General features: G+C 35.0%; 1 protein-coding gene across 1 annotated transcript in view; it reads right to left on the reverse strand.

Moving 5' to 3' along the window:
• Window positions 1-25,803, reverse strand: part of LOC140153103 (synaptotagmin-16-like) — a 90,254-nt gene extending 64,451 nt beyond the window's left edge. The window contains exons 1-3 of the mRNA XM_072175730.1: window positions 25,559-25,803; window positions 15,668-15,838; window positions 14,365-14,553 (exon numbers count right to left, since the gene is read on the reverse strand). Coding sequence (XP_072031831.1) covers window positions 14,365-14,553; window positions 15,668-15,838; window positions 25,559-25,580 — 382 coding nt within the window. The 5' untranslated portion in view covers window positions 25,581-25,803. The remainder of the gene's footprint in view (window positions 1-14,364; window positions 14,554-15,667; window positions 15,839-25,558) is intronic.
• Between the last annotated feature and the right edge of the window lie 598 nt (window positions 25,804-26,401).

Raw genomic sequence — 26,401 nt, forward strand, 5'->3', positions numbered from 1 at the left:
TAGATGATTGAATATGATTTGTCTTTATACTGATGGATGCTTAAATAATTTTGAGCAGATAAAGGAAAGATGTTGCCTCTATTTATAAGTTCAAGAAAGAGTTGCACTTATTTGTACCACTTAGCATGATTCAAGTTTTACTTGTCCCTGGTTCATGGTGGCCTGTAAAATATCAAGTGGAAATGGGAGGGAAAATGAGAACTTTAAATTAGTCACTAATTTATATAATATTTTGGAAAACAAATCATTATTAAATATTTATACAATTTGAAAAGGTAATTTAAGAAAGTGAACTTTAAATTAAATATAGATATCAGAGGGATGCATTTGAGGTGCTTTAAGATCAATAGCATGTTTGATAGTGCAATCCATAAGAGTCAGTATTGTTTCCATGGCAACATACCACCTGTGAGGTGGTAATTCCAGGATGATTACTGGTAAATGATGAACCTAACAAAAATCCAAGTTACCCATGGTTTTTGAAAAGTTGGAATTGAATTTCAGATCATGATGGTGTACATGTCTACTTCCCAAAAAAAAAAAAAATACAGCATAATTTTTGGGGATTAAAAAAATATTATAAGTTCTGCCAATGAAACTTAGCTCAATCCTAAATCATTAATATAGTACTAACTGGAGATAATAAGAAAAAGTTCAGTATTTTACTAATTCCTTGAAAAAAGAGCCAAAAACATGCATTTTTCAGCAAAAATAAAAGACTTGGAACAAGTCTAAGCATTCCAAAATCTTGAGTATAGGCCAAAATTAAAAAAAAATTTTATGTCACTGTAATGATTGGTTATGAAAATGAAATATGTCTTTCCAAAAATTAGAATGAATAAACTGAAATTAGTCTTAGTACAAGACTTTTGGCTTGATTGTCACAGCATACAAAAAACGCACTAAAAACTCATGTTTTGGGCCCGTATTTCCAAAAATTGGCCAAATATTAAAATTGGATTTTTATTGCCAGTTATAACTAACTGAAGGATTAGGAATTAGCTATATTTCATTTGGCAAAACAGGATAGTATTTTTTCAATCCCCAATAATTTTCGGAATGCGGAGTATAGTAGTACAGTGCAATTGATAAAAGTCATGATCCCATGATCAGAGCACAGACCCTGGGTCTATGGTCAGAGGTGCGGAGTTGTTTCTTCCACGATGAAATATTATGAAAGGTACCGTATAATACCATAACTGGAAAGATGGGATAAAAAATACATTTTGGGTCATGTATGTTTGTTCTAAAAGATTCTTGACTGGTGCATGATGATGAAATTGATGTGTTTGATGCCAGCCTCTACATTTTATGTAGTAATAAAATACTTCAAATATAAGAGAAAAGGTGCCTAAATGAGAGTCATAAGTGTTGAGAGGTTTGTAAATCATGCATTGTATGTGGTACAAATATGTGCAGGAAATTATTTGTAAATAACAGTCTAATAAAGTGACACTTACAGATAGCTTTGAATTCCATTTCACTTGTCCGTCTTGAGAACATCACAATCACCCACCAGCGCCACCCGCCCCACCCAAGGGGTTGATCACCTCCCAACCCACAAGCAAATTGATATAATGAAGTGAAAAGAATTTGAATAGAAGAATGATAGTGAAAGAAAGCAAGAAGAAATACTCCCCAGGAAAATACTTCAAAAGCAGAAGGAATGCTGGCCACTGGACTACTTTCCCCCTCAGCTGTCTTGGAACATTTCCATGACTCCCATCAGCGAATTTACGCATTCACACATTTTCCGTACCCCTTCAAATGCAAAGTGAAGAGTCCAACACATACAAAATGTACACGTTCATAAAATCAAATGATTTGATATAGAAAAACCTATGTTTTTATCTGGTTTACCCTTCTTATTATGATGAACCATTTGATTATGGCCATGCATAGCTAGCGGGGGCACAAGTCAGTATAAATAAATGGTAATTTATATCTGCCCCCCCCTACATTGTTAAAATTTAAAGAGAATCCTCTGGGCAAGTGTTTTAGACCCCTTCAGATGAAAAATTCACAATTGAAAGGGTATAACTAGAATTACGTGGTTCGTAATTAAGGTGGCCCCCACACATAGGTTTGTAAACAAGGTTTGTAAATACAAATAATAATGCAATATGTTAATAAGCTCATTAATATTTATAAATATGCAAATAACATATGACACAAAACTATCTAGCACATCAGGTCACCATATCCAATCACCAAACCAAGTTTGAAGTTGATCGGTTATTGCGTTTAAGCTGCAGAGTGGATTAATGAAAATGAACATAAATATTCATAAATACGCAAATAACATGACACAAAACTACAATGTATACAGCACATCAAACTACCTTGACCAATCATCAAACCAAGTTTGAAGCTTAGGCCAAAAATGGAATACTAGTTAGTATCCCCTAGTCCTTCAAGAATGACTCCATACTTGTGGTAAATGTTGACTGATGCTAGTATATGCAATGTGCAATGTAAATAGTGTCAAGTATGAAATATTGAAATTGAAAAATGAAAATACATAAAAAAATCAAAACTGTCAAAGAAATCCAGTGAAATTTAATCATTAGAGGATGCCTGCTTAACTTTGAATATTTATTTATCCTCCTCCCACGAACTTGCCCAGGTGAAGTAAAATTGATTTAACTGGCTGTGTATGCCATGTAAGGACGGTCACGATCTGCACAATCATGATCATCATGCGCACATGCATACCAGGTTCTCTGGTACGGTAATATTAAAGCCAACCTGTAAAATAATACTTTTCAGCACTTAATCATAGGCATGATACCTTCCCATTAATAATTCTTAGAACCTGAAAATAAACAGTAGTATTTATTCTTAAGTCTATGACCTGAAGCAGTGGTATGTGCAAAGAGGGGGGGGGGCAGGCGGTCATGACCAACCCACCTTTTTCAGTCAGTCAGGGGCAATGCATCCAATCTGTGGAAATGCATCCAATTATGGACTTTAAGAAGTCTGGGGAATTGAGATCTGTGGGCCCACTCCCCCCACACACACACCTTTTAAAACTTGCACATGTATGTCACTAACCTAAACTAAGGCTATAAAGCTAAATATATTATAAAGATAGGGTGTCTGTCTTAAAATTATATACTTTGATGAAAATCCAGTAGTTTTGTATTGAAAACAAGCATTTAATTTTTTGATAAAATATATTTATTACACTACTGTATTCAAGAAAACCAAAATAAATCAAGTAAAGCAGTAATGATTTCAAAGTGTTTTAAACAGAAACCCTACATTTTAGTATGTGTATCATGATGCAGTCATGTCTACAGTAGAATTCATCTCGACCTTTGCAGGACTTAACCCCATTAAAAGCTATTAAACCAAGATAACACTCATTGAAACAGCTCAACTGATTAAATCGGATCTTCTCTGGTTGTGCACAAGTGACTGTTTTCATGTGAGATATCGCAATAAAGCTGGTATTCATAGCTTCAGTTGGGTAACCGATTATAAAGGAAACGAAAGGAAACAATGTTATGTGTGGCTTTGTTCACGAAATCAGACAATGTCGTGCTTTTTGTAAACCAGCATTCTTGAAAATGAGCAACATAATGATTTTTGACTTAACACGGTTTAGAAATAATTTCTTCATATTTTTGGTGTTATCTGTCGTTTACATGTCCTTCCTAAAACACAAAAGTACGACCCTCTCCAAACACCTAAATTAGCTAAAAATTTAGGACATGTTACAAAACTTTATTTTCTACACACTAAAAACTACGGGGTTATATTTTCCGTGGTCATTTTGAATTGACCACGTTTGGGGTTGTTTTGACCCTTCAAGGGGGTTGTACTGTTTTAATTTGACCACATTCACGAGGTCATTTTAGCCACATTGAACGTGGTCAAAAACTTAGTGGTCATTTTGCCGATACCGTCGGCGCATTGATATCAGTTTCAATCTTCCGCTTTGAAAATCTCAATTCATAAATGAGTTTAAACATGAGCTGCAATTAATGTTTGTTGATTAATAAATAAAACTAATTTTTTGACCGAAGTTACCCAATTTGTCAACTTTATAATGACTTGCATTTGAACTATTTGCACACACGGTGTGCATCGGCTTCACGTGGTCACATCAGCGCCATATTTGTTCTGATTGTGCAGCTCAGCGGATTGTCGTGTGTGCTTGTCTGGAATATGAAAAGGTAGTTGAAAAGTGAGACTGCAAGGATGCATAGACCCTTGTCTATGCACGCAGATTCATTCCAATTTCATGCTGTCGTGGCTGGTGTCTTGGCTGCAGTTGTTATAAGCTTATATCATGTAAGCTTATAATACGTGAACTGTCATAGGCGATGACTGATTGTGTGTTGTGTGTGAGTGTGATACACAGATGCATTTTGCAGTTTGCTGTTTATGTAATGCTTTCTCTGTGCAGAAACACACTTATGTCCTGGTGGGACCAGCATGACCATAGGCCTACTAAAAAATCCAAACAACCCCTAAATGTGGTTATTGAGTAACCCTATAAAACAACCCTTTCAAATGGGTCATTTCATTTGACCCCGAAATGAGGTCATTAAGTAACCCAATATAAAGGCAACCCTTTTGAGGGGTCATTTCATTTGACCCCGAAATGTGGTAATATTTTGACCCAAATACGTAGTCATTGCAATGACCCCGACCAATGGGGTCAAAATGACCCCGTTAGTGGTATGGTGTTTAGTTGATAACTATGCTGGGGTCAAAAATGACCCCGTTTGGGTCATTTTTTGACCCCGTAGTTTTAAGTGTGTAGAACCTATTTAGAATAATTTAAATGTAGCTTTTACCGGTTTTTTGTGGCATCCTTACAAGTTAAAGATCCAATACGCATATTATCGGACAAATCTCCATTCAAATAACACGGGAGTTGGCTAGCTATGCCTTGCCCTCACTCATATTTTACAAAAGTACGACCATTTCTGAACATCTAACCTAGCTGTAATTTTAGGTCATGTTAGAGAAATATATTTGCTAGAAGTTTTGGAGAATAAATAAAATATTGGCTGGTTATTTTTCACACAGTGATGTTAACTAGGCAAGTGTCCATTCTCCCAACATACATCATTTGTAGGGGTCACGCGTCAATGGTGAGAGCACTGTGTATTGTGTATAGGAAAACGGACAGTAACTGCAGTATGTAGCAAAAGTATTAATGGTCCAGGTAAAAGTCTATTTCATCATATTTTCCATCATATGCAAATCAAATACCAGCAAAAATGTGAATACCATTTGTACAAGCACTGTGTGGGATGTATAAGGAGACAGAATATGCAAATTTATTGATATGCACTGGTGCCAGAATATCATATAAACACAGCCACAGCTGTTCAAAATATTACAGGGAGCACATCACTAAATAAACATCCCTTTAAATATTATATTATTAGCTTATATTTTTTTAGCCCAGTATATTTTGGAAGTTTAGGAAAATATTATTAACAAACATCTTTTTGAATGGATGCGGGATAAACTTTCTAGAAACAACCAGGCATAGTAGTAGGATCAAAATATGACACAGCTACCACATGACCCCAAAAAATTGCAACAGAAGGTTTTTTGGTATTTTCTTGCAGTATGAGGTCTAACAAATAAAATATCAAAAGTTTAGAAAAATTGAACTTGGGCGAGGGTCCAACTGTGGCGTATCAAAATGGCCGCCAAAAGCTGGAAAAATACCCATTAATCTACTGATTTTATCCATTTTTCACTCGTTATTGTGGGTTCCACTGGTGACAACCTTGTTCAGAAGTACATTACTGGATGTAGTAATAATAATTAAAATTGTGGTATTCATATGGATCGATTTGACAGCCACGATGAATTTCAAAATGGCCGCCATTTTGGTATTTTGACATATTAAATCAAATCGTGCGCGTAATTGTAAAGCAAAATTTAAAGCGTTGGATTTTCCAAAATAGCCCATTTCCTTTGTACCCATATTCCATTAAATTTATAGAGAGGTAGGCATACGAACCAATTTGGCAGCAAGTGTGAATTTCAAAATGGCCGCCATTTTGGTATGTTGGCTTATTGACTTAAACTATGCACGTATTGCACCTTGAAACTTAAAGCCACAGAAATTCTAACATAACCAACATCCTATGCACCCATAGTACCATTAAAATTATACTTTTAAGTAGGCATATGTACCAATTTGGCAGCCATATAGCATGGCTGTCAGATATAATCACCATTATAAATATTATATATCAATATGTTGCTTGCAGTATTCTTGAAGTACACAAAATTCACCTTGCTATACCACGATGCAATGCATTTGTCTGCAGCAGTAACATCAACCACATTGTATTATACATGTATGTTGGAATTGGTTGTCATCGTCATCATCATCTGAGAATAGTTCTTGATCCATATTCTCACATTAGCCTATGTGTCCACATGCTCCAGTGCAAATGAGTCTATTCCTTCTGCAGCTACATTTCATTGTGATACATCCTGCAGAACAATTGCATCGAATCATCTTCAGCAATGGTTCTGGTGCTGGACTTCTTTTCGTCATGAGTGGAACAAATTTGTCAGCTTGAACAATCCATCCCCAGTCCGATTCATACCATCACTTTAGCACATCCAACGCATGACCAGTAGATACGTTCTCCTGGAGTTAAGCTTTGCAGCAGAGGCTGTGGGTGGAAGTCTTTCAGGTTTAACAAAGCTCTTTGCTTGGAAAGAAATCGGTAGAGTAAGGATTACAAAGACTCTGATTGCTGACCATTAAACAGGGACAGCATTGCTTTGCCGCCTTTACTTAATACATATTCTTGATCCATATTGAGAGTGCAAAATACCTTGGAACAAACTTGCAATACAGGATCACCAATGATGATTTTGTTGAATACAGACTTGCCTACCCCAAATATTCTTGAAGTAGTGTCACAACCTGAAAACGCATGGGCAAACAACAAATCCGAACAAATGTCATAACTGAGTAAGCGCTTCGGAGCTTGATACCATACACATATGGTTTATCTTTGTCAGATAGAAAATACAAGTCCTTACCGTCCTTGTTTGCATAATGAAGAGGTAATACCAACAGATGGGTTGACTTAAATGATGCCATTGCGATTGCTGCTTTCACTGTATCAACATGTGCACCTTCTTTAGCGTGGATCACATAGCATCCTTTTTGTTGCATACGGTCCCCAATGAGTTTAATGAGAATCTGTTTGTTCAGATCATTTGAGAAGAATGCTTCTTTCTTGCTAGCAAAGTGCCAGCATCTGATATGTCTACCTTATTTGCAACCCAACTCTTTTGAAAGATGCATGGTTATCAGAAGAGAAACTCCATCAAGAACATAGTGACCAGTCCTTGGAATTGTCTCAGAGGCATCTGCCTCTGAAGTCGCATGATCCTGTATGGCTTTTAATAGTGGTCCAATGGTTTGGTCATCAGTGATCTTGACAGTCCAAGCAGATGCAAGGGATAAATGCTGACGAGGATGTTAATGTGCAAAACCTGTTCAAAGTAGGTAAAGATACAGTCAAACATATGTAAGGACAGGCTGTCTTTTCATATAGCTACAAATGGAAGGCTAGATTCAAAATGTAACTGATGGTCACTGATCCAGCTCTGTTGTTTCAAATGTTCCTAGTTGTATCATAATCTGGAGATCTGTGCTTAGATAAGGAAGTTTATCATGAACTATAACCATATCCACCATCTATGTTTAAGGCAAAGTATGTTTTACATAAGCCGCATAAAGCACCACTGCTACATGCCATACAGGATCACGTGTTCTCATCAGAGGCTGATGCTTACTGAGACAGTTCCAAGGACTGATCACTGTGTTCTTGATGGAGGTTCTGTTCTACATCACTTGAAGTGGGCAGAAGGAAGCACCCTAGCTTATAATTATGCATCTTTCACATTTGATCACTATGGCAAGACCACATAGTACAGTTGTCTTTGATGGATACACTGGTGGACCAAGCACAAAGGATAACACACATTAGCGCCACAAGAGTCGGGTTGCAAATAAGGTAGACATATCAGATGCTGGCAATTTGTTGTTTGTCCATTCGTTTTCAGGTTACGACACTACTTCAAGAATATTTGGCGTAGGTATGAAGTCTGTATTGCACAAAATTATCAATGGTGATCCTGTATTACAAGTTTGTTCCTACAGGTCATGCGTTAGATGTGTAAAAGTGATGGTATGAACCCAACTTACTAGTTCAATGTGACATATTTGTTCCGCACATGATGAAAAGAAGTCCAGAAACAGAATCATTGCTGAAGATGATTCGATGCAATTGTTCTGCAGGATGCATCACAGTGAAATGTAGCTGCAGAAGGAATAGACTCATTTGCACTGGAGCATGTGGACACATAGGCCAATGTGAGAATATGGATCAAGAACTATTCTCAGATGATGTTGATGATGATGATGATGACAACTAATTCCAACTTACATGTATAGTACAATGTGGTTGATGTTACTACTGCAGACAAAGGCATTGCATCGTGGTATATAGCAACATGAATTTTATGTTACTATACTATTGATTTTTATCATGGTGATTATAGCTGACAGCCATTTTGAAATTTAAATATGGCTGCCAAATTTGTACTTCATCTTTTACGGCTCAACACTCCAGGTGGAGAAAAGCGAGTTGGTACATATGCCTACTTGAAAGCATAATATTAATGGTGCTATGGGTGCAAATGATGTTGATTATATTAAGTTCTGTATTATATTAAGTTTCAAGTTACAATACGTGCATAATTAAACTCAATAAGCCAACATAATTATACCAAAATGGCGGCCATTTTGAAATTCACTCTTGCTGCCAATTTGGTTCGTATGCCTACCTCTATATAAATTTGAATGTGAATATTGGTGCAAAGGATATTGGCTATTCTAGAAAATCTAACGCCTTAAGTTTCCCCTCACAATCACGTGCATGATTTGACTTCATAAGCCAAAATACCAAAATGGCGGCCATTTTGAAATTCATTATAGCTGTCAAATTGATCCATTTGAATACCACAATATAAAGATTCATTACTACATCCAGTAATGCACTTCTGAACAAGGTTGTCACCAGAGGAACCCACAATAACCAGTGAAAAATGGATGAAATCGGTAGATTAATGGGTATTTTTTCAGCTTTTGGCGGCCATTTTGATTACGTTACAGTTGGACCCTTCGCCCAAGTTCAATTTTTCTAAACTTTTGATATGTTATTTGTTAGACCTTATACTGCAAGAAAATACCAAAAACCTTCTGTTGCAATTTTTTTGGGGTCATGTGGTAACTTTACTCTACTATAGTGGGCTATCCCATTTAAAACCCACACTACCCCTGTGGAAGATTTTGGATATATCTTCCACAGGGGGAGTATAAATTTCAAATGGAATGAACATATTATGCAGCTCCATTTGAAACTCACCCTCCCTCTGTGTGGAAGATTCAGATTGAATCTTTCTCAAGAGGGTGTATAAATTCAAATGGATCTGCCTAATATGTTCATTCCATTTGAAATTCATACTCCCCCTGTGGAAGACATTTCAAATATCTTCCACAGGGGGAGTGTGGATTATAAATGGAATAGCCCATTATTGGTGCCACCCCTATAGAGGCCGCCAGCGTGACGTCATATGCCGCCATCTTGTGGGTACACGCTGTGATGGTCGTTCGATCTCCATGCGTGAGCAGCAAAATCACCGCGTTGATGCGCGATAACAGCTGCGTGCCAAGCTGCGCCCTGCGCGTAGTGTCCGACGCATGAACACACAGATCATTTGTACCCACAAGATGGCGAAAGGCTGACGGCCTCTATTGTCAGCCTTAATTCACTTCTGATTTGAAGGTCCTAATTTGGTTTACAGGTTGATAGTCCAAAGGATCATCAACTCAATAAAAGTATATATAATAAACCATAATCCTTTCCCTAACCAAAACTTCACTTCTAACCCTAACCTATAACAGTACCGGTATAACCTAAGCCCTAATCTTAACTTTAAACCTAACTCTAATCCTAACTCTGATTCTAACCCTCATCTAACCATACCCTAATACTAACCCAAACGCTAATTAACCCAAACCATAATCCCAACCTAAAATGCCCTATAAACCCTAACTTTATAACCATATTCGGACTAATGACCCTTCAAACTAATAGGCTGTTCCCCCTAATTTCTCAACCAAATCATGATGCAATACATGTATTAATTTAATCATAACAATCAGGCCTAAAAAAATTGTTTGATTGGCGTAACCCAACCTACCCTAAAATTAGGCCAGACCCTAGACTTATTTTTGCAAAAAAATAAAGAAAGAAAAGAAAAAGGAAATAAAAAATTTAATTTAAAAAAGAAGAAAAAAGATCCAAGGCCTTAATCAAACGCAATTTACAGCTTTAGAAATTGCATTGGTAACTTTTTATGACAGAGAATGTCCTTGAATATATATACTTAAAAAACAAAATTAACAAAAATTCCTACCTACCTATCTTTTTTATGTTACACCAATCAAACAATTTTTTTAGGCCTCACCTCACTAGCACACAATTGTGTTCAGTAGACCTATTTGATAACTATTCTTGATTTCGCAAAACGAGGAGGGAGGAATGGTGTTGTGTACCCTTTTAGAGAATAAACAGTTCATATTTATAATAGTTAAATATCCATTAAAACTATCCTATGTATTATGTTTCCAGTATCAGACTCACTTTATTCAATCAAAATGATGTGCACAATTTCGATTTGTTAAAGTGAAATTTTAACACCTAATTTTCCAGTTCTATGAATATACCACCTGTCATTATGCCAAACAGGGCGGAAGTTACATAAAATACAGAATAGTTATAAAATGCAAAAATGGTCAAGTCATCATCATCTGGATTTGTGTATCATGTTTTTTGGCATTGTGTGGAATCACCCAGAATATGACATTGTATGTTTTAAATATTTAGGTTAAGATAATACTCTGGCTGAAAGTAATAATATCTGGTTTACAAAATTGTAGTCCACGCTTGTTGGAGGTATTAAGATCATAATTATCCAGTATATCCAGTTGGTCATGTAGATGAGGACATTCTAATTCACACAAGATGTCATCATAATGTGCCAGACGGCCTATACAATACCTACTTGTACACCATGAATGCAATTCATCTGTCTACTGAAGATAGCACAAAAACAATCCTTGAAAGCAATTATCTGCTTGTCCTTACTTTTTTCCAGCAATTTAACTCTACTTATAATAGACAGAAGAACACACCAGACAATAATTCATCGGTTGAAAATATCTTATGGTTATCACATAATTAAATGCTATTATCTACTGAAGAAAATATATAATATTCCACATGAGAAGGCCAACATAATAAGCATTCCAATCAACAGAATTGCTTTATCTTCTGAAGACAGCACACAGTATATAAATGCTTGATGAATTCCATTTTTAACTAAAAAAATGGATATGTACCGTTTATAAAACCATTGAAGATTGTGTTTCTTTTTGCTATCTTCTGAAGATTGTATCATTCTTGGTGGTCCAATGCTATCTACTTTTATACAACTTGTCATGGATTGGATTGCTTGCACCACTGTATGTAGAAACATAATTGGTGCTTTGTTTACCCACCCCATCTCAATTTTTGCCATCTATAGAAAGTTTTTAAAAACATTTATTTCATCACTATAATTTACAATTCATGACACCTTTGTAATTACTGCTTGTTGGAAACAAATTATACAATTTTTCTTCATTTTTTACATTTTATTTTGGGGTGGGGTAGCTAAAAATAAGCATACAATGTACAACTTATAAGATCAAAGTTTAATTTATCAAAAATAGACACCTGCAATCTTAACATTTTTCTTTACTACAGCTCAGCTCTATTACCCATGTTATACATTTGACCCATATGAAATGTATGTACAATGTCCATGCACCGCTTGTCTGGATGATTCCAAGAGAAAATGACAGTCAGTAGACTTGCTTTGAAGAATGACTTAAACAGATGTAGACGGAAGGAACACAATGCAAAATGAATGCTTCTGGTCTAGATGCTCTACCAACTCAAAACTATGGACTCAATCTGACTGAATACTGCTTGAAACCTTTTGTCAATCATTGCCCATGAGCACTAGTGGGTGCAGGGGTCATTAACATGGCCACACACATACCCCAAGTTAAACATACACACACACCCAAATGTGCATTGTATTCTTTTTGTGTTATTAAACAACCAAATAGTATAAAACTTGATCAGATATACAAAGAAATATAATAGGTAATATGTAAATATTGTCCCTGTGGCACACCGACACCGCCTGGCTAATAATTATTTGGTGCAGAAGGGACACTAAAATGAATACACGGGATCGATACACGTGAATTGCTATGCACGATTTTGATATCAGGCGAAAATCTTCTGATACCGGGTTAGAAAATGATGAATATCTCCGTCATGATTTTTTTTCTCAAGAAACCAGATTTGGTCTCATAAACTTGGAAATACGTGTTGAACAGATATGATAGTCGCTAGAATGCGCTTTGAAAATTGGCCGTGCGCTTTGAACTCAAAATTTGACCATTTTATATTGCGTTGGTCCTGTTATGGACTACAGCGTGCAGCGTGTAGTACAGCTGCACTCACTGTAGGCAGTATAAAAGTCGATGACCATTGACCTCAATGGGGTATACAAGCTTAATCACGCACAACCAAGATCGATTACCCGGCTATTGTGAGTAGCCTTAGTTATGTCCCTCGACTAATTATTAGTTTAAAAGAGCTTTAAAGGTTTGAACCAAATGGCTAATCGTGGCTGTGGATTTAACCTACCATGGCGATTCCTGCCATGAAGATATAGGGTCGAAGACACTGTGTGTGGGGGTGGTGCGATACCTCCAGGTGATCCTTAAACTGCAAAGGCCTCAGCATGTCTGCCCAGTGGGGACATGCCGAGGGCCGAGGCTTTCGTCCAGCAGTGGACTGACAATGGTTGATGATGATAAACTGCAAAAGCCAGAAAGTGACACCCTGGGGTACAGGAGTTTTGCACCTGTGCCCGAGTCCATAGTTTCAAGTCAGAAGGACCATACAATATAAGCAGAACCTGGACAAAAGTTATAAAGTGATGTCATTCTAATGTAATTTGTAAAACTTTATAGCCACAGCAATATTTTTTATGTTAAAATGTTCCTCCATGGCAAATTTGATACAAACAATATAACTTACAAGGCAAGGTTATACATTTTCTTAGCAATGACCAACTATTATTAAATGATATGGACTATAAATGAAATTACTAACTGTCACATGATATGGATGAAAACAGGCAACAGGAAACCATCAACACAATCCTTACATGATAATGACACACCAATTTCCAGCTGTTAATGTGTGTATTGTCATTGACTGCCATATATGTTACTATTTTTAGTTGTTTACACATTATTCAACATCACTTTACACATTTTCACCATGTCATATTGCACTTGCAATGAAAAAAATCAGAATGATGATAATCATGAAATGTAAACATGCCCATGCACATTCAATATAACATGTAATACAGGTTCAAAATTCATCCAGATCTATGAAAATACCTCAGAATTGTTTTAAATCTGTTATTATGCGATGCTCATATTTTACCATTGGTCAAAAATGTTGCATAAATAAATTCCATTTCAAATTTAAGATATTTTCTTTTAAGGTAAGGTGTTGAGCAAAACATCACAAGCAAATTTGCAATGTAAATATTAGAAAATTATCATGAATGTTGAACCCTACATGCACACAATGCTGTCATGACCAAGATGACTTAACTTAAAAATACCCAATGCACCTTCATTATAAGATTAGGCTTTAGGGTTAGGGTAAATGGGTAAGGGTTATGGAAAGAGTTATCAACAGGAGCAACAGGGCTGGCATTATGTTTCCAGTTTAGGGTAAGGATGAGTGTGATAATACTGGTACATGTACACAAAGTTTATGGCGATTTTGTGAAAAGTGGATTTCTTCCCAAAATTTGGACCTTTTTTGAACAGAAAGCATAAAAAAGGCTACGCTTGCCAATTGTGCATTTTTGGGACTTTATGTATACTTGGGGGGGTGGGGTGCAGCAGCAAGAGTCTTATAGCGTCAAAGAGGGAGTTAGGATTAGAAATAGAATTAGGGCTAGAGTAAGGTGCATAGGGTATTATGATACCACAATATGACTGCTCAGTGCCAGAAGTGGGTAAGTGCAATAACTGCCATGTGTAGCTGCCATATCCAGGTGAGTAAATTGCCAAATGTTCACAGGGCAGCTAATTGCACTTACCCACTTTTGGCATTGAGCAGTCAAATAATTCTGACCAAACCTTACCTCTTGGTTTCCCTGTGGCTGGTTTTGTCCCATTGGAGCTCTTTAATGATTGCAATGGTTTCTTTTTAAAGCTGTTCACACTTGGTTTGGTGTCAATGGGGGCGCTAATAGACTGTTGGTATCGTAACATAACCTCATTGTCACTGTCTGAAGAGGATTCATCATCGTCATCATATCCGTAGCTTTCAACTGTTTATGAATAATTGCAAAAACAAAAAAGTTCAGAAATAAAAGTTTATTAATTGTGCTTCATGATTATTATGAATTAGCCTATTCATTGATTTTATCATTTGCCAAAAGGCTTTGGGTTGAAGTGTTAAATATTTTTAAATTCATGGCAAAAAGACACTCAAACGTACAGTTTAGCCAACATATATCCAGTTTATATTTCGTATTATAAAAACAGGGAACACAAATACTGCAATCTGTTGATAAATCACTGAACATTACAAGAAATGAAACATAAATAATATTTTAGTGGATAATCACTGTTGGGAAATAGTTCAAAATACGGTCTCAAAATTGCCAGAAATATTTTATGTCATCTAATGGATGAGATATAGCAGCATTATATTATACAAAAACACACTAGTGTTGCAGGTAGTAACGTACATGTAATAGTATTTCAGAGCCTGTTGCTGATATTGCTGATGAAGATAATTTAATAACTTGTTTTATGTCATCTATTGGATCAGATATAGCAGCATTATATTACTATACAAAAACACTATTGTTGCTGTAGTATTGAATGCAACTATTAATTTTGGAAGGTACATGTAATTTAGTATTTCAGAACCTGTTGCTGATAGTACTGATTAAGATAATTCAACAACTTGTAGTATTTCGAAATTATATCTAGTGTTCAAGACAGCGCTACTATTGTTGGCAGTGATTGAATAGTAAAGCAAGAATTGGTGCTATGCCTATACCTTTAGAAAGTAATTTGCATGTTATCTAGTATCTACTGAAGATAACAGTATATAGTCACTGCTATCTACTGTAGATAGCACATGATTAGTCACTGCTATCTACTGTAGATAGCACATGATTAGTCACTGCTATCTACTGTAGATAGCACATGATTAGTCACTGCAAAGGTAGCACCTCATTGATCTTACTCTGAAGAAATTAAATATAAATAATCTTTTACTATAGAAACATTGCTGTGGAAATTTTACTTTCTCACATATACCTGAATATTGAACTTTTTTTTATATAATATTATGACTGATGTAAATTCTAAACCAATTCTCAAACAATTGCTGCCACATGTAAGTTGAATACATTCAGCCACTTGTCATACCCAGTTTGTCTTTGTCCTTCTCCTTCTTCCTGGCAGCTTTCTTTTCTTCCAGACAGGGACATCCGCCACAGTTGGCAAAACATGCTTTCTTGTTGAGGTACATAAACATCAGGACCAAACTCAGTAGGAAGAAGGCGATTACACTCAGGAATATCAGGGCCGCAACAGGTACTGTAAAAAGTAACGAGATGTACAAGAATATATGAGCACAATTGAAAGCAAATAAATATTAATCGATACATAGTTGACAGATAATGTTACCTACTCCCTATTCTAAAACATACAGTACTAATTTTGTTCAATTAACAAATATTATCCTGTTTTGCCAAATGAAACATAGCTAATAGTTTCCCACATAGGCAACAAAAGTCAAATTTAAGTAGTTTTGTAATATGGGGGGAAATGGACCAAAAACATGCAATTTTGCATGATTTCTTATAAGTTCAGCAACAAAATTCAAATACTTAGCACAAGTCTAAGCATTCAATAATAGTATAGGCTATGAGTTTGCCCATAAATCTAATATTTTATGTTCATTTTTGGTTATAAAGGTAATAAAAAGTGTTTTCCAAAAAATAGAATGCACAACCTGAAATTAGTCTTAGTTAAAGTCTTTCGCTTGATTGTCACAGCATCTAAAACACCCTGAAAATGCATGTTTTTGGCCATTATTTTCAAAAACTGTCCAAATATTAAAATTTTACTTTTATTGCCAGTTAGAACTATTCAAGTAAAGGATTAGGATTTAGCTATATTTCATTTGGCAGCCACAACAGGATATAATTTTTTTAATCCCCAAAAATTAGTGCTGTATTTTTCTGGAATATAAAGTAATACATGCCTGCAGTATCCACCATTGTATCAGTACAATGTCCTGGTGTATCACACAAAAATAATACAGTTATCAGAAAATAGGCAATTACTAGGTACCATAAGACAATTTCACAAGGTTTAAACAGTTGTACATGTACCTATTACAAAGAAACTAAACAAACACATACACAAATTTATGCAGTTTATAATTGCATTTTGTGTTCCAGGTTTGTTGTGTTGTGTTGTATTGTGTGATGTGTCTTATTTTAAAATGTTCCAAGTGTAGTATTCAGAGCCAGATCAAGATTTATTAGGGGAACATTTTGACAGATATTGATGGGTGCAAGTTTGGACAAAAGTGCATAATACACAGTGGTTAAAAATGTACACCTAATTCCCAAAGCTATTTCAAACGTTCAATTGCATATTTATTAGTAGTCCTTTAAGCTTGAGGGCAAAATTTATGAAAAAGTCTCAAGATTATGTTAATTGTATGTATGTTAATTTGCATATTTTAATATGTATTTCTTACACCCCCCCCCCCCCACACCAAATAATCACAGCTTACTCGCATTCAAAATTAAAATGACATTGAAAATTTGGTAGAGCGGATTTGTAATGTATGAGAAATCTTCAATGTGGGAAGTTCATTGAGAAGTTTGAAATAACATCAGATTTATATTAGTATTACCCATGGATAAAATGGATTAACATTATACACGTAGGCCTGCATAATATACAATTGTGTTGTGTTGCATTGTGATATGGATGAATTTTATCTTATGATGTTCCAAGAAATGCATGTGTGCATTGCCTGTTGTAACAATATTTATCCTATACTTGGGTTACATGATATTCTACATGATCATGCATATTGGGTTTCTAGTTGTGCGCTTCGATATTAAAGCCATAATTTACCATCTTATAATATGAAATTGGTTTTAAATTATTTTTTTCAAACCAGATTTTTTCGCATATTTGTAATGTTTGCACATGTCCCAACTTGTACCAAAATGGAATCAGCCAAATTTGTTGTGTTTGTAGGTCAACACAGTAAAGTTTGACATAAAATTCATGATTCACTTTATGCCCGCCTATATAGAACTGCATGTTAAACGGCCAAAATAACCACTAGGGATTCTTTCACTTTACCTTGTTATTTCAGCTCAAAATGGACAAAACCCTTCCGGACAATTTAATATTTCTAGTTTTGTTTCAACATTTTGAGCATAGAATAAGAAATTTAAAATTGGAAGGATATTGTACATTATGGCTTTAATATGTGTGTTTATTTTAAGTTGCATAATCATAAATAAGTTTGTTTCTTTGTATTTAAGTTTTTACTTGAATTATTGTTCAAGTAATGAATCTTTTTGCTACCGGTATTACCCTAACTTCACCCACATCTGAACAACTCAGGACCTGTGACATGATTAAGAGGAATAAGTCTCATGTCGCTGATATTGACTTCAGTTATTGGCAAAACAGGTGCTCAAATTATTTGGTACCGTCCGCTCTCAGCAACTGATAAGAATTTGGTAATTAGACGTTCAATTTCCATGAACCAAAATGTAACATTTTTGTAATTAATGATTTAAACCTATGATCTCGACACAAAATTTCAAACTTACCTCAAATTTTTGGTCGAGATATGTCTTAATTTTGTGTTGAGATCATAGGTTTAAATCATTAATTATGAAGTCTATCAAGTCAGATGAACGTTCATGCTAGTAACATTTTTAAAGGGCTAATGACTGATGCAGAAAAATTGAAATTAAATATCTTCAATATTAAACTCATTTCCCTTGATCATGTCACATATATGGACATTCATTAGAAACACTACATACATTGCTATAATACACTAATATTTAGGTATAACTTGACACTCAAATACATGTCATGTACATATATGCATGTACAAATGAAGTCAACATTGTTCTGTATAAAGTTCTATGCATTGTTGAATGTAAATTTCAAGTTCCTGTATGACATTTCATAAAATAAAATACAGCGTTTTCAAAGAACCTATTAGTAATTGTTTTATCAATAAATCTATTTTTTTTTTCAACATTGAAAGAACAAATTACATCAGTTTAAAACATCCTATAAAATGCTCCTCAACTATATTACATGCATGTGGACACATCACACATACATTATGTGACCCATTCTGACAAAACCAGTAATAAGTTGCATTTTTGACATTTCATAATTTGCATAAAAATGTAAAAGTTAGACAATAAGCTTTAAAATGATACCAAAATTATATACATAGCATCAATACTTAAGATATGGATAATTTTGCAAATGATATCTTGATATTTTTGCCAAATTACTGTTCTGAGTAATGAGCCAATTAGTTTCCTGCATTACACAGGATTGAATAAGGATTATCATGTATAGTTCAACTGTTACCGGTATTGATTGAGTACTTTCAAAGATTTGAAAGTCCACTCAGTCCCACAGTCAAATGCATGTACCACGAAATTAAGAATTCCAAAATTTGATTTTTTTTTTTATGGGAATGTCATCTTTAAAGGCCTATAGGCTATAACTCAATAACATGTCTGGGGACTTGTTCCAGGTTTTGTTGGAGCTGGCCATTTATTTTAATAATGAAATTCTATGTTACCATTTCTCTGACATACCAGATGGTAAGTCCATTTGTGTCATCATCAGATAAATTGGCTAATATTTCAAAGCACTTTAATTTGTATGGCATTGCATACTCATATTGTGTGCTAGCTAAAGTGTATCAGCAATGCCAACATTGACTCTGGGCATGTACATAATGCCTTTTCCATATCGGTATAATTAGACATGATTCTACATGGAATCACTACAAAATGATTAAGTTTGAAAGTGAAAAATTCAAATGGTAGGCCTATTTCTACCAAAGAGGATAGTGATTGTTATTATTTCTAAAAATTACTTTCTATTAAAGGATTGTTCCACAATATTATTTGTTGTATTTTTTTTACTATTTACTGAAGATTTTGTGCTTTGTTGCTATCTACTGAAGATAGTCAATTGCTGGTAATTATGTTGGAACTATTTAGAGGATGTAATTTCTAAACTTCTAGAAATAATTTATTTTATATCATCTACTAAGGATAGCTTCAATGAGTTCTATACCTGTTGATAATGATATTATTCTGCCCAAGAAGATAATTCAGCAACTCTTACTGAGTTTTAATGGTAGCTGCTGTTCAAATATATATTGCAATACATTTATGGTATTAAATCGAATGATAAACAAGATATATGTTTATGGAAAGAAATTTACTATCTACTGAAGATAGCAGTTTATGTTAATCCTGACACTGCTATCTACAGTAGATAGCACATGACTATGTAGCATATCATTGTTAGTTTTATGCATACAGACCTTTTCACATCATATGCAAAACACTGTTATACACATCAATCTTTAGGTACCAGTACATTAATGCCAGGTCACAGCAAAACCAGGATTAGAATTAATATTCATGCACACAAACCTACTTACCTTCATCCGGATTGGGCCCAGAAGGCTCATCCGGATGCTTATTAAAAGATTGAGTATCAACAACGACTGCTTATTGTGAATAAATGACAGGCATGGCATGCAAAGAATAAGTATGAAAAGCAAAGCTTTTAAAATACAAAGTACAAATGAAGTAGTACAGAAATAAGATGTTATATAAAGTTATCGGTAAAGTCTAGGCATATAGATGAAAAAATATATAGACCATTCAACAACAGGCAAAGTACTTTTGAATCATTCGAATGAGTGTTTAAACAAATCAGGCACCATTTGTAGCTATCATGGAGATGAATTACAATGTAGGCATCAGAAACAAATTTGTTTGTTCTTTGGATTGACCGTCGATGCTGCTTTGATGCTTGCTATTAATGAACTCACAACTAATTAGTCAGAATTAATGCTAAATTTACATTGATCATTGTCAATACAGGCAAAGATTCATATGTTATCACAATTAACAAGAGTCATTAATTGATTTCATAAATAATAAGGATCGACCAAGCATCGATGGTCGATTGAAAGATCAAACTAATTTGTTTCTGTTGCCTTAGGGCTTTTTATCAGTGCTATCATGGGCATGTCCAGGATCTTTTCCTGCGGAGGGGGGGGGGGGGGCTCAGAGGGCCATTCAGAGTTATGCGGGGGCTTAATGGCCAAAATCGCCAAAAATGGCAGATTTTACATGATTTTTAACAAAGTGCGGGGCGCTTCAGCACCCAAAGCACCTTTGCACGAAAGATGTCAAGATTGTGCTTTGAAAAAATCTGTGATAACAGGCACAAAATGGGTGTAGCCTTCTTGTACCCATACTTCGTGGAACGATTGGCCCTCATTAACAGATGATGCTGGACTTTGGCTGTTGGTGAATGAATGATCTGTATATTTGTTCATACATGTACATATACATGTATGAGTCCAGGACAGGTCACATTATAAGGTCCATGCAAAGATAGTTCTACCTCCTTCAACTAATAAATCAAAATTTATCTAAAGCCTATTCCAAACTACATTGTATCTTCTAACAGATTCTCTTAAACAAAGAGAGGAATATAAAAAAAATCATTCAAATTACTAGTCATCTACATGTATGTACCTGAAGTTGAATTGATAAATATTAAAAACATGCTTTTCAAAAATTGTAACTAATTAATGCCTACTCATTTTCTTCCATAATACAAAGTATATCAACTTTCATCTTTATAAAGTTAATGGTAACTTGATCTACGCTAACAAAGTAGAGATACTCCAACTTGATAAACATGCACATAATATATGAATATATTATTAATTATTGACTTACTACGGACTTTATAAGAGTGTTAGAAAGTCAGATGTTGATGACATGATGATGCATGAGGAATGGATGAATAAAATGGATTGAATGATATGATGGAAAGAGAAGAAAGGAGAGAATGTTAGTTAGATTAGTTCATATGGTATGTAGCAGTAATGTAGATGACGTTTAGATAATATGAATGCAACTTATATTCAAAAAATAAGAACCATGTTCATCACAGAAACGTTACTAATAAAAGAAACCGATATAGATAGAATTCTGGGTTCCTACCACACCCTAATACTTCCCCCTTTCTCTAACCCCCCAAATATAAACCCTATCACTATAAATCAGTGTTATAGCTTGTGAAATGTGTACATATCTATCTTACATTACAATGTATAACAATGACAAAGTCATTATAATTAAAGGAGGATAATCCCATTTCAGACCCATGCTACTTGGTCCCGACCCATGCTACTCAGGGTCTTAGCTAGGATTTGACAAACGCCTGTCATATTCACCAAAACTGCCTGTCCAAACTTTGATCCTGAAAACATAAACCAGACCTCTGCCCCTTCTGGGAGTTCAGTCAGTTCAAATAGCTAATTGCTAGATACATGTAGCCTTCATTTATCTAGATACATGTAGTCTGGTCTTGTTTTGAGTTCACAGAACTTTAATATTCAAGCATTATTTTTAGAACTTAGCATGTCACAGGCATTAACTTTACTTGTCCCAGGAGCAAACAACCTGACCAAAATGACAGGTGGAGGGGTGGTTTGCTAACACCCTGATGCTACTGTATTTCCACCCTGTTCAGTTGAATGACATTGGTCCCCATGTGCGCACTCCTTTAACACATGTGAAGTTTCAAAAATTTAAATTTTCAAAAGAGACCAATGGAATGCTAGACATATACAATGCATGCATGCGCAATCCTATCAGGAATAATCTTTTTTGCAAAAAATCGAACATGTTTTTAATGTGGACATTTTGAAGAAAAAAATTGGTAAAATCATGGGGAACAAACTGTTGAATTCTGCATGCAGAAGATGAATTTTTAGCAATAGATAGAATGACCTCATGGAGGTATTTTAATTATATCCAAAAGTTGTAGAAGTATTAGGAATGATGCAAAACAGTAAATTAAAGAAAGAAATTAACTTACGTAATTTTTACATGATCAAGGGGAATGAGTCGCAAAAATTAAGTCGACCCTGGTCGAAAATGAGTTTTACATATTTTTCTAAAGAGGACATTCAGAGCTTTCAGAAACTGAAAACCCTGTCTTGATATGACTTTTCTTTCCTAAGTTACATCAATTGATCAGTCGCTGAAAACAATAAAAGACAGAAGAATTTCAAGACTTTCTTTGCCAATATCTCAAAATCAATATTAGCGACATCTGACTCATTTCCCTTTATCGTGTCACAATTTATCAAATATGGTAAAAAAAATGAAAAGGTTTATTTATTTAAATCATTGATTTAAAAAAAAAACAATTATGTGATTTAAAGTGATTTAAATCAAGTAACCCTGAATATAATTACAGTAATTCACCATATACATTGTACAATGTGTAGCCTAGACAAATTAATGAGGCATATATTCAAAAGTGTTTACTTGAGGCATATGTAACTCTTTGTGTTTTGATAATTTTTGTCTCCCACACAAATTTTTTTTATGCACACTCCTTTAAAATTTGTTTTCATGCAGTGATTATAAAAATACTTATTATGTAATAGTCAAAGAAAAACTCTATTTAATAAAAAGGCAAAATCATTAATTGCATTATTGATGTTATGGTATTTAAAATACATTTCAGACAGGCCTGTAACCAGGTGGTGATCTCCCATGCACCCAGGAGCCCCATGAATGTGCGCCGAAAATCGCTTGCCCCCCTCCTCTCGACTTGCCTAAAAGTGCCCTCCCCCCACTTTTGGCTCTTTTAATATTGTTAAAAAGGATGAACTTTAAAAGGGCATTTCGTGATCCACATCCTCATCCCCCACTTTTCTCAAAAAAAGTTGAGATTTTTATATCACTAGAAACCTCTGGCTTCATAATGTTTATGTACAAAATATTTCTTGCAGATTAATTCGTTTAGCAAAGATATCGTGAAATTTGAATTTCGTTCTGGTGCACCAGAACGAAATTACAACGTATTGTCTATGGAGCAGTGTAATACACATAATCATGCATAACTCGCAAACGCAAAATCGGAATCAACTGAAATTTTGGGAATATGCTTTTTTCGTGGATATGTACTGAAAAATGTCATAAAAAGAGGATGCTAGGATCACGAAATACTCCTTTAAGGTTACACAAAGAGACGTATAAAAACGTATAAAAGGCGTATAAAGTTGTTCTCTAAAACAGAGTTTTCTCAGTAATCAAATATCGCAGCGAGTGAAATGTTGGTGCATTGGATGTAGCTTAACATTTTTGTGTGTGTTATATACAAATTATTAGAATAAATTTGAAAATCCTTCGTTTAAAGCATTTTTACCCACCATGTTCACAAGATCAAAAACACGTTCCATGAGGTTTTTTTCAAATGTGCGCTCCGTATAAATCCACACCGAAAGCGATTGTTTTCTTCTTTTTCAGTATTGTATTACAAATCGATCAAAGAAATAATGTTGCCATGGGGAAGAACCAAATACAGTACAGATTAAATTTTAAAAGCCCGTTTTGGGGGGAAATTTTGGAGAATTTGCTTGAGAAAAAGCTGGTTTGTGAAATTATCGATATCTTGATTACGAGACGTTAATTTAGACATCTGAATACCTACATTATTTCTCAACATTCTGCCAATTGCTATTCCATTTGATTTTCACTCCAACTTGAAGCTAGTTTTGCAAAAAACGAGGTTTTCCTCCATCAGTTCGTTCAAAATTTCAGCGCCGACATGCGTGTTTATTCTAAGAGCCATAATGCGGACGCGATTGTAATCATGTAGATTATTGCATCCAATTATAGTTATCATCCGCTTTGAGAACAGTCAATTGTGTAAGCTGATCTATGGCCGAGTGGATAGAGCGTTGGACTGGGAATCTAGTATGAACTATTTTTGTGGGTTCGAGTCTCCGTGTGGCTGAATTTTGTTTTTTTTCTCTTTTCTCATTTTTACTTCCTTTCTTTCCTCTTTTCTTTCTCCCTTTCTTTTTTTTCTTTTTTTTTTTTTTTTCTGATTCGTCGTCCTCCGTTCATTTTCTTTCTCTCTCTTTCTTTCTTTCTCTTTTTCACTATTTCTTTATTCTTTCTTGCTCCTTTCTTTTTAGTTTTAGGCCTATTTGATTGATTCGCTGAGTGCAGTGAATCGTGATTGATTGTTTTTCACTTTATATAATTCAGAAATTTGTAGGCCTGCTAAGTCTGTCTTGTTGATTTTCATCCCAAATTCGATTTACAAATAATTGCTTTTTGATATTGTTGTTGTTGCCTACCCTTACATTGTAATCAGGGGAATAGCAGCATTGATTTCATCAAAGATATCAAGGCTATAAATTCAAAATCAACACATTTTCCAGGGCGTAGCTTGACGAATTGCCCACAATCAATTTTAAAATTTATAAAAGCCTTGTGAAAATTGCGAAAAACGGCTGGTGGCACCCCCGGCATCCGAGCTCCGGGCACGAGCTAAGCCAAGTTTCATAGCCTTTTCATGTCTTGACCGTGGATCGATATTCTATTGTAAGTAGGCCACGCCCGGTGGTACGCTTGTTCATTTTCTGCATGGCTGTTTCTGTTATGAACTTACGCCCTCTGAAATCAAGCGCATGAAAAACTCTCGGCTAACCTTAAGTGAGACTAAAAACATTTGGGGGGGGCAGCGGGACCTTTGCTTTATTATCAGGTGTTTTTTTCATAACTTCTGGGTGTCATGCATATCTTTAGTTTACATGCATCAATGATTTTGGTGGCCTGTGTGTGTATGTACATGTAGGTAGTATTTGAGAGGACCTAAATGTTGGATAGCTTTGAGATCTGTGGTTACGGTACACATAAAACATATGGCCTATAAATATACATGTGTACCAGTGCCTATATAAATTTTAATGTCAGATCTGCTTTACTATATAGTAGAAATTAGTACAACCTTAGCTTGCAAGCTTTAATAGTATTTATACAGGCAGGTTTATATAATATTGCTGCATACAAACTAGCATTCACTGAGTATACCAGTGCTGTGGTGCATGATTACAATATATACATGCATCGGCAATTAATAAATCTGACACATAATTTGACACTACATTGTACTTACATCCTGCTATATCATCTGCCATGGTTATATCTTGTTTACCAGCTAAAATCTGACAGGCTTCTTAAAAAGAACCAACCAATATCACAACTTCATCCTGATTTTGACACTTTCTCCATTTACTTCCACTTGTTGTAGTTTTCGTACCACTGCCTGTGTATTGATTATGTTATGTCCCCTGTAGTCAGTCAATGGTGGAAGTGTCCTAGCTCATTTGAATTACAAAGGCAAACCACACAGCATGCTAAATTGGTAAATACCAACCCATGACAGAAAGTGTACTGGACTCTACCATTTGTCTGCAGAGGGTGGATTAAAAAAAACCACAAGTGTCATTTGGTGAGAGAATAATGGTTGGAAAAATGGTTTAATATCATGAAGGATGATCAGGGTGCCCTGGGGATGATACATGCATAGTCTGGCTGGTGAAATGCAAATCATATAAACATGAAGTGACCTCTTTAAAGGAAGAACAAACATTGTACCTTGAAACAGTCATATGCCACACCAACTTTTGAGTAAACTAAATGAAAAGCCTTCTCTAACGAGGCAAAAAAGAGAGAATATTTTGATTGTCCTCCACAACTTTTTCAGAATTGGGTCGGTCGGTCAGGATTTTAAAAAAATAGCCAAATAGTTGTGAAGTGGGATATTTCCCTACTGTATACCACTTGATTCATGTTTTTTAAACAGTTTAGAAGTGTGTAGAAACTGCAAAAAAAATCAGGATGTCACAAATGTTGAAAGAAAAAAAAACCTTTTTTCTGGAATTTTCAAATTAAGGTCAGTATTCATTTGTGCAATAATGTACAGTAAAGAAACCCTTTTTCCAGATTTTTCAGATTA

The sequence above is a fragment of the Amphiura filiformis genome, chromosome 5 (genome assembly GCF_039555335.1).
Source record: "Amphiura filiformis chromosome 5, Afil_fr2py, whole genome shotgun sequence".
NCBI lineage: Eukaryota > Metazoa > Echinodermata > Ophiuroidea > Amphilepidida > Amphiuridae > Amphiura > Amphiura filiformis.